Source organism: Ammodytes marinus (assembly GCF_949987685.1).
Source record: "Ammodytes marinus genome assembly, chromosome: 13".
In the NCBI taxonomy this organism is placed as follows: domain Eukaryota; kingdom Metazoa; phylum Chordata; class Actinopteri; order Uranoscopiformes; family Ammodytidae; genus Ammodytes; species Ammodytes marinus.
The window spans coordinates 12,545,314-12,565,526 of record NC_137217.1 but is presented as its reverse complement, the minus strand read 5'-3'; the positions used below and the strand labels follow the sequence as shown (position 1 = coordinate 12,565,526).

At 39.6% G+C, this 20,213-nt stretch overlaps 1 protein-coding gene across 1 annotated transcript in view; it reads left to right on the top strand.

The window, feature by feature from the left end:
• Window positions 1-20,213, top strand: part of cobl (cordon-bleu WH2 repeat protein) — a 62,002-nt gene that overhangs the window by 25,840 nt on the left and 15,949 nt on the right. The window contains exons 5-10 of the mRNA XM_080038861.1: window positions 185-413; window positions 1,699-1,743; window positions 2,479-2,567; window positions 2,848-2,916; window positions 7,423-7,605; window positions 19,380-19,992. Coding sequence (XP_079894987.1) covers window positions 185-413; window positions 1,699-1,743; window positions 2,479-2,567; window positions 2,848-2,916; window positions 7,423-7,605; window positions 19,380-19,992 — 1,228 coding nt within the window. The remainder of the gene's footprint in view (window positions 1-184; window positions 414-1,698; window positions 1,744-2,478; window positions 2,568-2,847; window positions 2,917-7,422; window positions 7,606-19,379; window positions 19,993-20,213) is intronic.

Sequence of the window (20,213 nt, the reverse complement as noted above, 5' to 3'; positions counted from 1 at the left end):
AGAGATGTAGCCTGCAGAGGACTTCCACCTTGTGTTTTAAAAGAAAAATCCCTGTTCTGTGAGAATATAATTGAAAGACTTCTCTAATGGCCACAACATTGTACCGGAATTATCCTTACACAACTCAACCAGTTGCTTATCTCCCCTCCTTTTTTTCTCCCCCATTCTCACCTCTCTTAATCAGAAAACAGTGCGTTTGATGGTGAACTACCACAGCAGCCAGAAGGCAGTGGTGCGGGTCAACCCGTTGGTACCGCTCCAGGCGCTGATAGCGGTCATCTGTGACAAGTGTGACTTTGAGCCTGCACATGTCCTGCTGCTGAAGGACAGCATCAGTCGCCACGAGTTACCACTGGACAAATCTCTGACGGATCTGGGGATCAAGGAGCTCTATGTACATGATCAGAGTCTAGGTAAACCTTAACCTCTTGGCTAGCTATGTGTATGCTTTTTCTTCATCAGGGGATCTGTGTTTGAAGTTGAGGTAACCAAAACTGTATCATTATAAATATATTGATTGTTAAAAAAAAGAAAAATGTTGAAATTAAACAAATAAAAAATAAATAAAAGAGCACCATCAAGGTTTATGTTCTGAAAGTGGTGCCTATTCTACACATTTGAAACGTTAATCTTGAGAGCCACAATAAAAGGGAAGTGTTAGGGAATGGAGCAAACATTTATGTGCATGAGCACCTATATAATGTGTCTTTGTTTGCCGTCATGTGAGCTTCTGTTTAGGGGCTATACGTCAGCACAAATTGTTAACACGCTCATTCTGTCAGATGGTTTTATTATCCACCTGCAATCCCTGCTAACTAATATAGGACAGCGGTCCATGTGTTAAAGTGTCCACACATGATATTCAAGGCGGCTTGTATAGAACAAGAGTGTGGTGGCTGCATTGGGACTGAGTCTGCATCAGTTCCATCAGGGCATGCTGCCCTTTGACCTTTTAATAGATGAGAAGAGGAGAAAAGACAATGTTCCTATAGGGAAAATAAAGTGTAATATGAACAGTGTTTACTTGCCTTCACCACCTGGTGTCAGACTGTGCAATGTAAATTGTAAAATGATGGATATCAGGCAAACAACAACATATTATAGCAGCCCAGTAAAATGCCTCAGAGTTTAAGTTTAATGCAGTCAGATTTCATATTGGTTTAACTAGCAGCAGGTATGACAGGGCATTAACAAAATAGGCTTGTGTTGTGTTTCTTACAATAAAATGAATCTTGGTGAATACAAATAGTCTCCGGCAGCACACTAATTAGAATACTTTCCTCATCCTTTATCTAGCAGGAAGCTGAATTATGGTTTAAGATCTGATAATATGGTCAATTACCATGGTAACAGCCTACACCCACTGATATTCAGAGATACTGTTTTTGTCACAGAGTGATCTCAAAGCTTGTGTTTTGTGGTTCTGAAAGTTACAAGCAGAAACATTTAGACCTCTAACTGGACCAATACTTTAACATATTGGTTCTATTCTAGTATTCAACCTTTCGCTGTTATTATGAAGGACATGTGACCTGGTTGATTAAGGAACATCTACAAATGGTTTAGTGTACTTTGTGTCTTGATTACTATACCGGCCGTGTTGTGATGCTAAAAGACTGCAAATGAAACAGATACAATCATTCTTTGTGATGCAAGTCCAACTTAAATGTGTTTTTTAAAACTTGTCATATTTTCCAGTTCTCCAGCCTAAAATGGCTTCTGCCCCTGCTCTAAACTACTCAGGTATTAGTCATGATGATAAGTCTTTTGTGTCTCAGTGTTGCTGGTTCTAACCAAACGTAGCTCTTTAACACAACGTACTGCTGCTTGCTTATTAACCACGCTTTTTCTAATGTGTCGGACACACATGTTTGCTTGCCAATGTCATTGTAATTGATACTTGTGTTAACATCATGAATGACGGTTATTTTGAGACTTTTTTAAATAATTACTGTAGTTTCCTTCAGCTTTTTTCAGAATCCAACTAACCCAGTAGTATATCACTGATTTTGTAATGCTTAGTTCACTTTCCCTCCCTGTCCTTCAGCCAACAGTGTTCCTTAGTGCTTTGTATGCTGAGAAGGTTAGACAGAGGTGTTCTTTGAGAAAATAAAGCTGGAGCGCCCTCTGCTGTGGATACTCAGTCAGTTCTTGTGAATGTCCACAGGTTAAGGCCATTTGAACTTCAAAATAACCAATGAAAAATGCACCCAACATTTGGTTTCTGTTTATCAAGTAAAGCAAATACATGTGATAAATGTGTAATTCAGTGTATTCTATTGTCATGGCAACCCCACTGAACTTTATCGTTATCCCAATAACTTATGCATGCCGGCATCATTTGTCACTCACTTGTAGCCTACTGCATTATTTATGAGATTTTTCTTGGAATGAACCTGACTTCTTTGCCTTGTTTATGTGATGCACTGACACTATCATATCCAACTCCTTTCTTCCTCCTTTTTTCCCCTTTCATAGATTCCATCCGTTCCAGTACCAATAGTTTGGGCAGAGCAGAGAAGAAAGGCATCTTGGGTATCTTTCAGTTCAGCAGGAGGAAAAGCAAGGTAATGGCAATCTGATGTAATAACACAACAATAGTATTCATATCACTGTAATTCAGCAGTTTTTAGGATTAGGATTTTTTAGATGATATAATAATGCATTTGAATTAGGAGCACGTTAATGACAGCACGTCACATGAGAATTATGAGGTTGGCTAATCATTTACAAAGTATCTTTGATTGGTGCATGCCATTCGTACTTATTCATATTGATAGCTGTGGTGGACTAAATGCATGGCTGAGCAGTTGAATGTTGCATGTTTGCTGTGCCTTTCGTTTGCAGACAGAGACACCTATGGACACGGATGGCTTGGATGATAAAGTAGTCCACAGTACAGACACTCAATCCAATGTGAGTATTGTTCATCAGACAATGTCCACATGTGATAAGTGCAATCAATGGGGGATCATGTTTTATTATGATCTCACCTTAACTCGTCTCTGAAGCACTCCAAACATATTCCATTGGGTGGACAGAAACACAGGAACACTCTTACAATATAATTAGCTTATTAATTTAGTGAATAGTATTTTCACATTCATGTTTCCTGGCTGGTCAATACAGGTTTTTTTTTTCGTTGCATAGCAATAAGAAAAAGCTGAATCAACTTCAGGAACTTTTGCTACAATTTAAATGTGCATACCATTCTTCAACAATTATTTGATACATTTTTGAGTTGGCCAACAAGATCAATTATATCAATTGTTTATTGTTTATTAACAAATACAAATACTAAAATGTCATATGGTTAAGCTGGTAGTTTTTTCATTTTAACATATCACAATTGATGGATTAAGTTGTATTGTCGACAGAATTGTTGCATCAGTTGAGTTGCGGTCATGTTAGGTCTGGCTATGTGATACAATGGTCATGTGGACTTTTGTCCTCCAGAGGGCAGCAGCTGCCTCCAGTAGCAGTCTGTTAGTGCACTGTTCATCACAGGCTCAAAGAGAAGTACTAAGTGTGCTGCCTGAAGTTCTTGCCTCCACCTTCTTTTATTTCCTGAATATTGAAATGACTATAGGGATCTGCTTATATATTGATATGTGTAGCTTTTAACCTTTTTTAGGGTTTGTTTTAGGGTGAGTTTAGGATTCTGATGAATGATTGTGCAGTATATGCTATTAGACAATCAAGGATCTTGAAACACAACAGTCTACAGTATATGAATGCTGATGACCAGCTTTGAAGACTTTCACAACCAATTTGCGCTCTCCAAAAAGGCAGGGGTAGGTGAGTAGATTTGAACAAGGATCATTATTTCGAAAAAAAAAAAAAGGTTAAAAAATCATCATCATAAAAAAGTTAAACAAGTAGAATGTTCACCTATATTAAATCCCTAACCACTTCTGTGTGTGTTTGTGTGAGGGGTACATCCATGTTCCATGATCCATACATACATTATATCCATAACTCAATCATGTTAATTTGATTCTGAAGCCATGAACCTGGGTTTAGCAGCAACCACTGTGGCTCACCTCAGATCAATATGGTGTTTGATTGTATTAGCTGGAACAACACTACCTGGCTCACTCTAGTTCTCTACACTGTGTACCCTGTAGATGCTTTTGACTACACATCTTCTTAACAACATTAAAGGAAGACAGGGAAATAAAAATGAGAGAAAAAACATGGAAGCAGAGCATGATTTAAACATTCAAACTAAGACAGATTGCTTCTTCTCTGTGATTTGATTGTTTTTCAGCCAGGGACTGTTTGCAGACCACACACGTACATTTATGTGCACGAACAACACACACACACACAAACACACACAGAGTGCTATCAGCCTGAAGGCATCAGGTTACCCTACCTTGGCTACATTAGTACTAAAAGCCCAGCCTCTTATCTCTAATTGTTTATTAGAGGCTAAACTACTGTGTGTGTGTGTGTGTGTGTGTGTGTGTGTGTGTGTGTGTGTGTGTGTGTGTGTGTGTGTGTGTGTGTGTGTGTGTGTGTGTGTGTGTGTGTGTGTGTGTGTGTGTGTGTGTGTGTGTGTGTGTGTGTGTGTGCGTGCGCGCCTGTGCATGTGTCAAACAGTAACATGCTCAGAGAGCATGAGTTTAAAGGTTGGTGCTGATTCTGAAGCAAACTGACTTAAGAAAGGGAAATGTGCTTTTTCTTCGCTTTTTTAAGATTTTAAAAGAAATGAGGGCACATAATAGTGTCTCAGAGTATCAAATTAACCATAACCAACAATCTCAGAGTGGCAGAAATATGGTCCCACTTTTGGGAGTACATGATATCAATACTTAAGGCACAGGCGAAGATTAATTTCATGTAATTAGACATTTAATATGAGACACAGATGCACTCAGCTAATGAACCAGAAACCCTCCCTAAGCATTTAATGGCCTTGAGATTCAATTAAATAAAAAAATATTTTTTTGGTGGAAGATACACTGTTAGAGCAATATCAACTGGTGTAAAACATTTGACAGAATTTGGCAAAACTCTTGTTTTAATGACACCCATTTGTTCCCCCTTCTGCAGTGCTGTCACATGTACTCCAGGGGCTATTAGCACACCCTGACATCACTGTTGGGTGTGTTTTACATGTACAAAAGGTGCACACTCTTGAAACAGACAGTGAAACACTGAGTTCCATCTTGGTGTTAGCTAGTTGTTGAAGTAGCTTGACGTAGTAGACCAACATTTTGATATGTTGTCTTCCACGATCACAGGTAGTTGGATAAGCCTGTAAATATTCTAAGTATATACAAATACAGCAAGTTGTAATTTCTTTAATTTCAAACTTGTAATTGTTGTCAAGCATTAATGTGTGTGTTACATTGTAAAGGGCTATCTTCTTCCTATTTAAAGTAAGTATAGGAGCATTCTCCTCTATGCAATGGCACTGTAAATTAAAGGCCTACTTCACCGGTTTGAATATGAAGGTGTATTGAATTCTGAGATCCTATGTAGTATAAATGTGCGAAAAAAATTGAAATCGGTTCATCCTAGCCTGAGAAAAGGCAGAAAAAGTGTTTTTTTTAACCCTATATTTCTCTTTCTCGTGACATCACAGAAAGAGAAATATAGGGTTAAAAAAAAACTTACTTTGTAAATATTACTGTGATGTCTTTTACTGTGACATCACAGTAATATTTACAAAGTAAGTTTTTTTTAACCCTATATTTCTCTTTCTGTGATGTCACGAGAAAGAGAAATATAGGGTTAAAAAAAACACTCTTTCTGCCTTTTCTCAGGCTAGGATGAACCGATTTCAATTTTTTTCGCACATTTATACTACATAGGATCTCAGAATTCAATACACCTTCATATTCAAACCGGTGAAGTAGGCCTTTAACTCTTAGTGTAATAAGAAGGAAGTAATTCTGACATTTTGATAAGCCTGTTGAGATTGTGACATTAGCGTATATGGTTTGTAGTAGGATCAGTCCTCTAACCACCTTAAGACACATGTGAGCCATGTCCTTCATGCAAAGGTTCTGCAGAAGTTCTGTAGTTCCTTTTTAAGTTACGTGCTGTGTAATTAAGAGGACATGGTGAGTTTGGGTACCCCCAAAAGCTGCAGCACGTTTGTCACATTTTCCTCTCACTGTTTTGACAGATTTTTACCAGCGGGTAAAAGCAGAAGAGAGCAGGTGAAAAAGTCAGACAGAGTTCATGTGAATTTTCCGCTTTGATCATTATATTTTGGTGAGGAGGGGAAAGGCTCCTTTTTAGGATTCAAAAAGATATCTCATAAATTCTTCACTTTCAAATCTTTCTTTTTTGTACTGTTGGCATCCATCTGCCATCCACCCCTATCCACCTTGCCCTGCTCTTGACCCTGTCAGCCACACAGCACAGTGAACAACTGACTGAATATTTCTAATTAATAGTTCATATATGTTTTTCTTTCTTCTTTAAGCTCAGGTTGTACTGTTTCAATGTTTTCTTATTCCATGTTTGTACTGAATTTTGTTATTCAGTTTGTGTTTTTTTCCCATCCCTCCGTATGTGTCGTGTTCTAACCCATGGGTCCAATTCATTCTAATGGCCTGAACTTTATGTTCCTTTTTCTGCTCTGCTTTAATTCTTCAGCCAGGCATTGTCTGAACGCATCAATTACTCTGCTTTTAAATACTTTTCTTAAATCATGGGGTGTAAGTTGTGGCTTGGTTCCCCCATTGTGCCAGGGCTCTGTACCAAGCTGAACCATGGGGAGATTCAGATTTTCAGGAGCACTTTGGGCTCTCTTTGATCAGATATTGAAAACCAGGAGCAGCCATCCTTTGAAAATGTGCCTGCACTTTCAAACTTGGTCAAATAGATGTTGCAATAATTGCTGTGATTAAAGAATGGACTACACCTTCTGAAATGGGTGCATTGATGCATGCATAGTATGTGCATGGGTGCATGTGTTTTTAATTGTTGATGGCTGATGATGGCTGTAAATGAGGAGAGCAGTGATCTCCCTCTGAGAGCAGTTTAAAAGTGCAACTCGAAACAAAATAGTTTTCAGTTTTAAACCCTTGAAATAAACACTGCCAGTGGTGACATGAGTCCTGTTAGTTTAGAGGATATCCTACTATCTAACAGTGGCTGTAAAAAAAGTGTTTACATTTTAAATTGAACATAATAATATAAGCTATTTGGACGTATATATTGTTACACCAAAGTTTAATGTTTCATGACGCCTTTGGAGATGCAGAGATCTCTAAGGACCATCCTTTAAAATCCAATGGTATTGTATTCATGGGTGATGCAAAGAATATGCCTATATCACTGTAGTCATGTTTCTGAATTTAATAGAATAATAGCTCTAATATATTTACACGTTCATATGTATACTTTCATATATAATTGTCCTTCCGACCTCACCCCCTATATTTTTGCCATCTCCCACAGGGTCTGTCCACAGTGTCAGTTGTCTCCAGCGTAGAGGAACGGCCCAACACCTTGGGCCAGTCTCAGTCAGTCATGGACATACCCAGGATGTCTCCCAAGGCTGAGAACAAGAAGAGGAGGGCACCAGCACTACCCGGGGGCCTAGGACTAGCCATGCGACAAACTAGCTTTGAGGGCTATCAGGTGAGGGGGGAGATAACCTAATTTGCCTGTTACTGAAATGTAGTCATCACTCAAATGATACAACTAACAGGAAAACAGAGCCATTATTGACATCATGGTATGGAAGTGGGTTGGAGATCTTTCTGCACTAGAAAATCTAACATAAGCCACAATGCGGTAAAAGCAATAATTCATACCTGCAGTGCAAACACATACATCTCACCATCATAATTGTGAAATGAATTGATTTTTGAATGAAGACATACAACATACACACATCTATTCCAAAATACATTGTATACCGTAATTGGTGTTATAATGAAAAAAAAACCCAGTTTGTTAAAATCCTTCTATGTAAAATATAGAAATCGCTCCGCACACAGGTTGACATCTGAAAGCTGCAATCTGTTTGATGCAGCCCTTCCTTTGGGTGTTTTGGCGTGACATTCAGCTCCTCGTGGTCAGAGTGACCTGTATGGTCTACATTAGAGCAACACCTCCCTGCAGTCTCATTACACTGTTATGGCGGCATTCTAGGAAATGTTGTTTAGCAACCAAAATCCCTCTTCCCTCCCCTTGATAATACGTTTTATTTATTTTTTGGATTAGTTCTTGATGGATTTTTCATTGGGAATGTTTTTTACCGTTTATTTAAATGTATTAAAGAAGCAGAACAAACCTTAAAATAAGCATCGAACACAACAAAGATTGACTCTGACTTAATATTGGCACAAAATGTAAGTGGATTAGTTAACAATGGAAATTTGAAAAGTATGGACACATTTCTATCTTCTTCCAAATAATAGGCCTGTTTAGGCTAGAGCCAGAGATTCTACATATTGTATTAGGATGGTACGATGGGCCTGGTGAGCTGCGAATGCAATGGCCCTCCTGTGGGGAGCAGGTAGTTTGTACTCTGTTTCTACTACGCTCATCATAGCAGCGATAGGGTTGGGGCATCAGTTTTTCAGTCTTATCTGTCCTCTGTCCAATGTATAATAGCAGAGTGATCTTAACAATAAGGTTACTACCAGTAAAGGCATACATATGGCTAGTTATCATAGCCAGACAATATTCAATGCTTTCTTCTTTGCAGTACGTTGTGACTGAATTAAGAAGCCCCTTATAGGGGATTCTTAAGATTGATTTTAGTACTTTAAAATGGATTTGTTGCAGATGGAGACAGTAATGTATCTGTTCACCTGTCAGATTAAAAGTTATGACAGATACCAGAGCTGAAATACCGAGAAACCACAGGGTGTCACAAGGGCAGTTTCACAAGACAGGAGTAGTACGGTCATGTGAGGACTTATTGACTGCTCTTATAATAGATGTATCCAGCTCTCTCTGAACCGAACACAAAGTCTCATGTTTAATCATGCACGTCCGCAGTCCACACATTGCAAGGTCATGCTGCGGTGACATGACACCTCTCGTGTTTCAGCTCTGTCTGTTTTATATTGTTGCTTTTTGATCTTAGGGCCAACAAATGTCTCATACAGGAATAACAGAACAGCAATAGGGTTTGTAAAAATCCGAATGTACTGTATATGTTGTAAACATTTAGGTGCTCACTATATAGAATTATCTGAGGACACCAAAGAGGTGTTAAGTGTGGAAAGATAAGCAGCACGTACGTTAAGAAAGGATTTAGTTTTGTAACATTGAATGAATAGCAGCCAGGTCTCATCAGGATAGTTTCTCTGGGGAATTGGTATTAAAGAGCTCTGCGTGTCTAAGATCTGTGGAACAACGACGCATGTCAAATCAAATCGGGTCACAATAAAAATCCAAGTTGTACTTTCAAATTGATATGAACTTTGGCATTCTAGTTGCAGGAGACAGTAGGCTGCACTAAACATGGTTTTGCGTGTCAGCAGAGGGTCTCATGATCTTCAAAAGGGAAAAGAGATGTCATGGTATCACTTTAAAATAAAGTAATTCACTTACAGGTCTGTTCACACGGGACGGACTGGAAGTGGGCCAGCTCGTCTGGCAGAACTCACACAGGATTTATCACCAACTATGCAGTTTATTTTTGCTCTACTTGTTATGTTTGCAGGACTTTGCTGACTCAGACTTGCCGTGCTCTTAAAACACTGTCTCAAATCTACTGCATGCTGCTTTGTGTTCCAAACTGCCCCACCTTATGTAGATACTGTCTGTATACAGTGAGAGAGTGTGTGTTCAAGACGAGAGGAGGATTAAGCACAAGATAGCAGGTTATCTGAGGTCAGCTCTCCACAATGACTGTTCCTGATAGACTTGTGCTGAACAAGCTTAGGCGGTCAACTAATTGTGACTCTCAAGCATAGATAGTATAATGAAAGGCTCTCAAGGCACATTAATGGATATTGACAACATTATGTAATCCATAAGGATGACGAAATGCCTCAAGCAATTGGAGGAGGAGAGATCACTAAGGGCTGTTAACATAGATTAACATATATATATTTTTTTTAACCTTTATTTATACAGGTATATCCCATTGAGACCGAAGACTCTTTTGATAATTGAGTGTCAGAGTCTAGGGGCCACATTGTAGGGCAATACTGTATATATAAAACAAACTCTGTATCATAATGGACACATTTAGAATATGTGTAATTATTGCTACATAATGACATTTCACTGTTGCTCTGTCCTTTGCAGCCGTCCCTTTTAATTTTATAAAGTATGTATTTAACCTGGAAATCCAGACCCACATCTAGAACAATGTAGGGTCTGGCAATAAGCAATGTATCTCCCCAACTCAATGGGGGGCACCAACACATGCATTTCAAAATACCACTGACTGCACGCAATTTGAGAGCACTACGCCCGACTACAAACGATCAGAGCAATAAGCAAGGTGATGTATTCAGAATGACCAGAAGTGCTTACTGGTAAATTTAAAGTTTGCCGTATCTGGTCGGCAAAACAGCAAATACATCTTTCTTGCTAAGATTCGAGCACCGTCTTCTGTTCCTTTTTTTTTTTTTTTTTTTTTAGCTAAGTCCACATTGTTAAGTGTCGAGGCCAAAGCCGTTTCAAACAATGTATCCACAGCCACTTTTGTTGTCGACTATCACGACTTCGACGGCGCATCACTGTCGTCATCTGGTTACACCCGCCCATATCAGATAGTATGATTTGATTGGTGACTTGGAATTTTCTGACATAGTTAACGAGCTCCAATGGTTCGTGCCCAGAGTTAGCTGAAAAGCAAAATTAAATTTGCTAGCGGCGAGTCTGGATTTCCAGGGTATAACTGAGCTATAAACCTGTGTAAACAATTTCCTGTGTGGTATTATTTTTGAGGTTTTGTTCAGACTTTGAAATGCTTTTTGTTGGTATCTACTTATTTTTTTTTAAAGAAGTAAGTTCCAGGCTGTTTGTAATCATCAGCATAGCTTCTTACAAACCAATGTTTTCGAATGCAGGAGTCGATATGGGGTCTGAAATGTTTACATTTGCTGTTTCTTTAGCTTCACAATCGACAATCTGTAGCTGTCTCTACGAGAGTTATGAGAGAGAGAAATTATGTTTTGGAACATTGAGTTTGGAAAAGCATAGCCTTGTTTTTTCGAAGTGATAGGCAATCTGTTATTGTGGTTTGGAAAGGAAGCCATGTCTACATTGCCTCACGTGATAAAGGAGTTCAGAGAAATTCAGAGCTTTCTGCTTCACTGCTCGGTAACAGAAGGTGCTTCTTGCGTAAGAGCAAAATGTGTGCTGGTGTGTGTGTTGTGTGTGCAGAAAGAGGGAAAGTGTAAGGCAGAACCAGTCAAAGAGAGGATAGAGAGCAACAGAGAGAAAGTGAGTGGCTTGGATAGGTCACGGAGAGTGACAAAAAGTCAGAGCAAGGTAACCTCAGGTCTGAGGGCTTTACATGTGTGTACTTTGGTTGTGCAACATTAACAATCTATAAACGTTGGGATCATATTTCCCAAATGCAGTACAGCGTAAAATCTGAATGGCATGCGCTTAACACCAGCCTCACCTTGTAGAAGGAGGACACGTTGAGGGAAAAGTTCAACAGAGGCCAAACAGCATTAAAGAGCAGAAGAGGTGCAGAGTAACAAGATCAGTGGCATTAAGCAGGCTGTATAAGTGTGTAAGAAACGTTTACAAATACTCTACAATGGATTATCCAGCTAAAGATAGAATTACATTTTGTATTGCACTGCTGTCATATTTTATTTCAATCGACATTCATAAACTCCTGTCACCAAATTGGAAAAACTAATTTAATTTGCAATACACTAACTGCCCAGAAATACGGCATAGGACGTATGTAGAATTGTAAAAACTTTGGAAAATGGATTCATAATGTAGATAAAAAAGTGAGCCACAGGAAAGACATGCAGAGAACAAGTTAAAGTTCATATCACATCTGTTTGCTGAGACGATTGAGCTCCGATGTGGGAATTCAAGTTCGGTGAGTGTCTCTTAGTTAAGAAAAAAAAACAGATGAACCATGGGAGCAAAAAACACTGTTTCAACTGTGTGAGATTACATGTCTCAAGGGGAATCCAGGCAAATACATGCAATTGCAGTTTGCAGTAGGGGAGAACGGGGTAAGTAGGCACACTTTTTACTCTAGTGAGAATTGCTCATCACCAAAACATCTGTCAATAGCCATTCCTACATTAAATTGAAGCTTAAGGTGTTGGCTAGAAATGTGTGTCTCTCTTTTTTTCCAACTTATTGTAATGAAGAAGTAATTTACCATCAAAGACACTCTGACACATTGTGACAACCAACCCCATCAAGGGGTCGGTTGTCACACACTATGGGGTTGTTTGTCACAATGTTATCTTAATGGGAAAAATCTTAAAAAAAAGGCAAGGAGGCAGAACCAAATTTGAATGTTTAATTGCATTGTCAAGTTGACAAATAGGCCTACATAACGTTCTGTAGCCTTGGCAGCTGGTCTAGTTTGGGATGCACTGGGTTGTTTTGATTTTGTTGCCCTTTTTTCTTTTGCTTGCTAGCTGCCTTTTCCTGCTCTATTCTTTCCTTCTCTGGGGTGTCAGTGAGGATACAGCTTGACAATTTCTTTCGTTATTGGGTTCCTTTTCTGGCTGCAGCCTTGAGATAACATGTGACAACCAACCCCCCATAAAATTTGACGACCAACCCCAACTTGAATTTCTTGCTAGCATCAAGGCCAACAACCATCTGACAACTAATTAGCTTGCTAACCACAATCTAAACTATAGTTTATCCTTCACACTTTCTGAGGGTAACAAGTGTTTTGTTATAAACCCATTGTGTAAAAGCCTAGAAGAAAAATACTGAGAAGCAAAATATTTTGAATTTGACATGAAAAACACAAAACATCCTCTCACCTGAAATGCAGCTGTCTTCCTCCAAGGAAGTCTATGTATGTGACCTCTGATCCCAATTCTGGACCTTTTTTATATCAACATTTCAGAGCTAGCGCGCTCTGGTGGCGAGATATAACGAATGTGACATCCAACCCATGTGACAAATTACCCCGTTCTCCCCTACTGTGAGCGACAGAATAATAGTTTCAGCTTTTTTCTCAATATGCTTTCTGATTGGTCTATGGGACTTTTTTGGGGGGTTTGGGATGATTTCCTGGATATGTCTGAGGGTGTGTGTTCATTGTATGTATCCAGTTGTGTATGTGTGTCTAACAATATGGTGGAGAGACTGAGGTTTCTGCACAACACCTTCCTTACGTGTCCACAAATCATGGCATGAGTTTGTTTCTGTGCTTGCTGCATTGCTCCTCTCTCATCCTTTCATTTAGATCTGCTGTATTTGTTCATTGTGCCACAGCGGAAAACAGCAGGTGCTCTGTTTCTAGTTCTACAATGTACCTTATACGTTGTCAAAAGGCCCTCAATGTTATTGACAAAAAAAATACTTATTTACAATTTAATATTATCTTAGTCTATACAAGTTTTGCATGAGCTACAAAAAGTTTAGTTTGCAAGTACATACTTGAGTCAGAAACATCAGTGTTGGAAAAAATGCAATATTTTCGAATACAGTTGGACTGACCATTATCAAGTTTAACATTATAACAGGAAATATTAAACGTTATTTTACAGGTTGTTTATGGAATGCTGACTTTATTAGATACACTGTATGGGGTAGTTAAATGATGTATGTTCACACAATTAAACAGTTGTAATCTTTTTTAACTCATTAATTTATTTTAGTTTGCTACTATTCCCACTAACAACTTATTTACAGAAGATTTACGTATGACATGTCCTGTGTATTGTATGTCTTGGTTGTTGTGACTGAAGCGTACTGTGGGTAGGCACTGTAAGCTTTCTATTCTTACGCACTGACCTTGATCATTATGAAAGTGTGAGTTAGGGGCAACGTCACCCTTTCAATGCCCTATGTGGGACGGGATCTGTTTGCACTTGAAACTGTCAAAACCTCTTGTGTGTGAGACCAGCCAGGACAGATGGGCATAACAAATGCATGTTTTTGTCAGTCTCATACTATGTGTGTGTGTGTGTGTGTGTGTGCGTGTGTGTGCGTGTGTGTGTGTGTGTGTGTGTGTGTGCGCGTGTGTGTGTGTGTAGTTTCAAACAGATAATCAGTAATCAATATTAGTATCAATATTGTAATTTTAGAGGTAATCACTGAGCTGTTGTGGATTATAGAAAAACGCAGTGCATACTTTTTTTCATGCATGCCATTTAAATGTAATCTGATTACCTTTAGCTGCTTATTTTACCTCCGCAGTCACAGTATGTCACTTTCAGTAACCTCAGTAGAACCTCTTCTAGTTCCGCTTATGTGTAGATAATTCAACAAGTTACGTATTATTTGCAAAGGCAAAGAGACAGTTCATATGTAATACAATAACTAGGGATTTCCCAGTCATGTTTTATGTTGTCGTTCAGACCCATCCAAGCATCTGTCAGATCCAACTTTTCATAGTATATCCACAATATGATTTAAGTGATTAGTAGATTAGTCCATTGACCAAAAATGTCAGTGGGTTAGTAGGACAAAATGTACTTTAATGAAACTGGGTCAGGCATGTGTCTCCTTATCCTTACCTACCCTCTTCTATCCCCCCCCCTTTGTTCCTAACACATTGTTAAGACTTTCAAAATAACACACAGTGTAACCCTCCTTTCATACGCACACACATACTCCATTTCACATTCCACTTTTGCGCTGCTATGTTGCTCTGTCACAAGGCCCCTGACCCATCAAGAGTCCGTCAACACGACTGATGAATGGTCACGCAACAGGTTGAAGCCTCCATGGGTGGCCCTATATGATCAACATGCTCTAACATGGGCCCCTTTGCCTCTCAAACCATACAGTGGAACATTTAATAGACACACCAGACTGTCCTGACATGACCTATTATGCGCTCTTGTGTAAAGGCGCTTCAAAATGTACCCATGTCCACGTATGTTGTGTTGTTTCTCGATTGTGCTTTCATCAAAGCCCATACAAAAGCAAGAGAAAGGAGACGGGAGAGACTCTGTTTACACAGTATATTGATCCAAAAGAAAATATGAGAAATGTATTTGTTTCATTCTCACCAACACATTGTGCTAACTTATTGGCCTGCATAAGAAAAAAAATACTAAAAAAATAAAAAAAACAGCTGAGCTTATACACTCCAAAATAGATTTAAGAAGTCTTAAGTCAAAGCATCAGTAATGAGACAGAAACACTGCGGAGGACAGAAAAGCATTGGAAGAGCTGTAATCAAGCTCTTTATTTCACTCTTGTTTCTGGAGTGACTGTAGAACAAACTATAAAGGTGGATAATCAGAGGTGGGCTGATGACGTCACTACATCCTGTATGAACCATCAGAAATAAATGGACTCCTGGTGATGACCAGATTGTGTTTAGTTGCTGCGACATAACATGAGATGTCTTGACACCACGTTGACTTGAGACTGTAGCGAAGGTGGCTAGATCCTAACTCTCACTCACTGCATATAGCTGCTGGGGAAAAAAGAGTAATCCTCTTTGGATCACTAAAAAAGACCATCTTTCTTGATGATACAAAGTTATTCTCCTCTGTGTAACGTAACTCTGGGGGAAAAACAGATGTGTATGTCAAAACAGTGAACAACAAACATAGACACAGTACATAAATAATCATATTACATAGTCAGCTTAGCTTAATGTATAGTATGACCTTAAATGTGGTCTTATACAGAGTCTTGAGTCTTGGCTTCAGCCTTTTAACAATCTTAAGTACATGCTGTGTTCCCAGCCATGGCGCCAATAAGCCCATGAGAGCAGCACACACTTAACCCTGCAACCCTTCACTACTCCCTAATCCATACACCCCAGCTCAGCTTCAGTTATGAGATATACTGTTCCATCTCATGTGAGCCACTGGTCTGCATGTGCGGGATGTTTGTATGTGTTCATACAGTCAAACAGAAATTGTTTGTGCACGTGTGTTGCAGCCACAGCTCTCTTCCTTTCAATGCAGGGCTCTGCTGCAGTCTTATGTTTCACTCTGCAGGGAACACACACATAAACAGACTTGCACATACATGCGTGGGCGCACGCGCACGCACGCACACACACACGCAACACACACACACACACACACACACACACACACACACACACACACACACACACACACACACACACACACACACACACACACACATACATCTATCTTCATAGGCAAGTCAGTCATCCATTTCAGCTTCAACTTTGCCCCACATTCACTGGTATGTCTGTATTCATGTATGTATGAATGCCAGAGAGGGACAGAAGCGGGAGACCAAAACAGAGAAAGACAACCAGTTGGGGGCCTTTTGTATTTCCATAGCATGTCATGCAGTGAGTTCACTAAGTTCACATGTGTGAACCCATTTGGCCTGCAGAAAGGCAAGGTGGCCTGATCTCTCTCGTCCTGTTGCACGATGCAACCCTATCCTAGATGCATATAGTGTTGCATCACGGTTTGGGTATCGTTTAAATTAGATCAATTCTGATTCTACTTATCAAACCGGTTCTTATCAAATCCTGGTCCCATTTCAAATGTTTTGGAAGGCAAACATTTCAGGAACAAATAGTAGCTTACCTTAATTCTTAGGCTATAACCAGTAAACTGTCAACTGTTCACAGTTGAAAGGATAGTTCCACTCCATTTATCACAGGTTTTGAAGGATAATCAACAAAAACAATTATAATTCCTAAACTATTGAAATAAATAATGGAAAAATATCCAATAATATATATATTATATATATATATATATATATATATATATATATATATATATCAGTATATACCTTCAAACTGGTTAAGGTGCAACCCATTCAACACAAATCTTGTCACGAGAGGATGTGACATGAACTGGAGGTGAACTCAAACACACACATATCTCCAGTACTGTATATGTGCACTAAGTCTGCAGTGAGCATTTTACTTTCCTTAATGTTCCTTATTGCTACATGATTAGAACATTTAAACAGAATTGAAATGCACTATGCACCTATCACTCCACGGTTCTTGGGAACGGGTTGCTTGTAACGGGTTCCAAGTTGGAACAGGTTCTTCATACCCAACCCCACATGCAGCCCCGGGCATGTTCTCTGATGAGTTTCACGGTAAAGAAAAATGGCTGCAGCAATCCTCTAGAAATTAGGACATCTACACTGTTGAAACCTGTCCACAGCACTTTTGTTGATTCTTAGATAACTGACTTCATAGAGTGAGATCAACTCACACCTGAGGCTGTGAATGGTCTTATCTTGCTTTGGTTGGTTTGTTAATACCTCTTGTATCCTATTTCCCCCATTTAAAATAAATGCTCCTTAACCAGTTTGAAGGTTAGGAAGTGTCTAAGTGTCTTAAGTTGTTCCCTGCCAATAATCGTGTTTTTTTTTATACAGCCACACACAGTTACAGCAATCCAGCAAACAATCAATCAACCTCTTCCATCTTGCAGTGTACAGATCTGTTAGCAATATCAGCAGGAATGTTAGTCTTTCCATGTTTTGGGTTTCTATTAACATTTCTAGACATTTTTTTATGGAAGGAGGGTCTACCTGTAACCATTTGCTAGTAATGGCTTTTTTGCTGCCACTGTTAGTGTTTTTAAGAGGTATTTATTGTTTCCTGTTACTTCTGGTACATCACCCAAATAAAGTGGCACACATGTCAATTGTATTTGAAGCCCAAGAATCTGCCAAAAAAGTTGGTGGTGGTCCGCCCCTCCGTCCCCTCCCCACAGTTTTTCCAACATGGAGGAAGGTTCATTGTTCTAAGATATTTTTGCAATTTATGGGTAATGAAAAAATTTACAAGATTCTTCCAACTAAATTCACGCCATTGGGTAGACCAGGTAGTAGAGCACGTGTTCCCATTGTTGACTAGGTATTTTCACATTCAATTATTTTTCTCTCCATGATATACATTGTAGTAATTCCCCGACCCTTTGCAATTCCCTGGTATAGTTTAGAAATCTTTAAATAAAAAAAATCATGTTTATCTTTAAGTTTCTGGAAATATTGTCTTGAGGTCTGCTCCACAACTGTGCAGTAAGCAGTGATACCACTATTCACCCATTGTTTAAATCTAGAGTCCAAACAATTTGGTTTAAAGCTCCCATATTATACACTTTTTGGTTCTATTATACACCATATTATATGGTTTTAGTGGTCCCTAATACGTTTTTCTTTAATTGTTTGCTGAAAAAAACTTTCAGATAATTTATTGTACTATGCTGATGTTCAGCTAATCTCACAATGGCCTATTTTTTAAAAAGAGCTGCAGCTCCCCTCGTAAATATACAATCTTTGAGCTGCCCCCGCCCCCTGTCCGGAAGCGAAGCCAGATACGCCTCGCCCTCTGTCTGTCAGGGCCGTGGACCAATAAGAAATAGGGGTGTGGACTGCACAGTGGAAGCTTCTGGCTTTCCAGTTTGTGAGGTCAGAAAAGGGGAAAATTCTGACTGGAGTATATTGGGGGGGAGGGGTGGGGGTTTCAGAAAGGGGGAGAGTGAGAACAGGAGAGATTGTTATTTTTTCTAAATATTTTGGCAGTCTCTAGGCACACCGTGGACCCATGGATATGTTAGAACACATTTAAAAAGTGCATTTAGCATAATATGTGACCTTTAAATTATGTATCATATGCAACCCATCTAAGTTTCTGTATCTGGCTCCACATATTAATTTTTTCATAATTTCAAGCCATGTATGTAGGGTAAAATAAATGTTTTTCGACTGAACTGCTGGGCAATACGTGAACAACACGAGGTGTCTTTGTTTAGTATTTGCACAAATAGAATAAATGACATCATTTAGCTAATAACAGGTCACTGGTCTGCCACTTCATTCCCATCAGTGATTCATTATTACAAGTCATTTTGCAAGACAACATTGCATTTGATAAAGGGTGGATTTTCCCCTTGAAGAGTTATGGTTAACACCGTAGTAACGCACATATACAGTATTAATATGTAATAGCCAATACCACTGCATCAAGTTAACTGTTTTACTGCTAGATGTTATATGTCTTGTTTTAATTAAAAATGAATGTTGGCACTCTGATAGATTTAAAGACTCAGACTGCCTGCCACAACTCCACTTGATTTAATTACTCAGTAGTAAACTCTACTTCTCTCCTGGTAGACAGGCTGATTTATGGTTAGACCACACACATACACACACACACACACACACACACACACACACACACACACACACACACACACACACACACACACACACACACACACGCACACACACGCACAGGTTTCTCACATATATTAACTTTCTACTGTGTCTCTCCTTTTCTTCTACTTTTTTTCTATCAGATGGGACTTGGCTCAGAAAGCCAGCAAAGGAAAAGAAAGGCTCCAGCCCCTCCCCCCACCCCAGCATCCATTACCCCCGATGACACTTCAACGTCTGCCCCTGCCACCCCCGATAGCCAGGAAGAAGAAATACCTACCATCACCTTCCGTACCAATGTTGCACAGTCAACCACCGTTGCTGCTACCACTGTGGTAACGCAGACAGTAAAATCAGAGCCACCTCCACCTGTGTGCACCACCGCCCCAAACCCAACCCCAACCCCAACCCCAACCCCTAGCTCCCCAAGCCCAAGCAGCAGCAGCACCACAGACAGCATGCCTCTCCAGGACTCCAGCTCTGAACTCAGCCACAGCCTGGAAGACTCTGACCTAGACCTAGACCAGACCAGTTCCCACTACAGCAACGTCACCAGCAGCACAGCCAGCGGCTCTGTGCGGGTCCAGCCTGCAGCAAAGAGCTCCAGCACCAGGGTGGAGGAACAGGAGAAGGCCAGCACCGTAGTTGCCAAAGCCCATCAGGAGAGGACTTCAGCCAGCAGCTCCATGTCAGAGACTGAGTCGGCCCTAAACCTGAGACTGGATGAAGTTGAGAACAACAGACAAAGCGCAATAGGTAAATATAGTGATACAGTATGTTATGCAATAGACACAGATCATCAAAACCAACAGCTGACACGGATTTTGAAAACAACAATCTACATTTAAAGACTTGGGTATGGATGCAACTAATTCATGAAAATAAAATGTTTAGAAATGTATCTTTAAAAACAGACTATGTAGAGAGATGATATCTCTACACTGGCCTGAGAACACCTTGGGATCATCCAGTCAAAT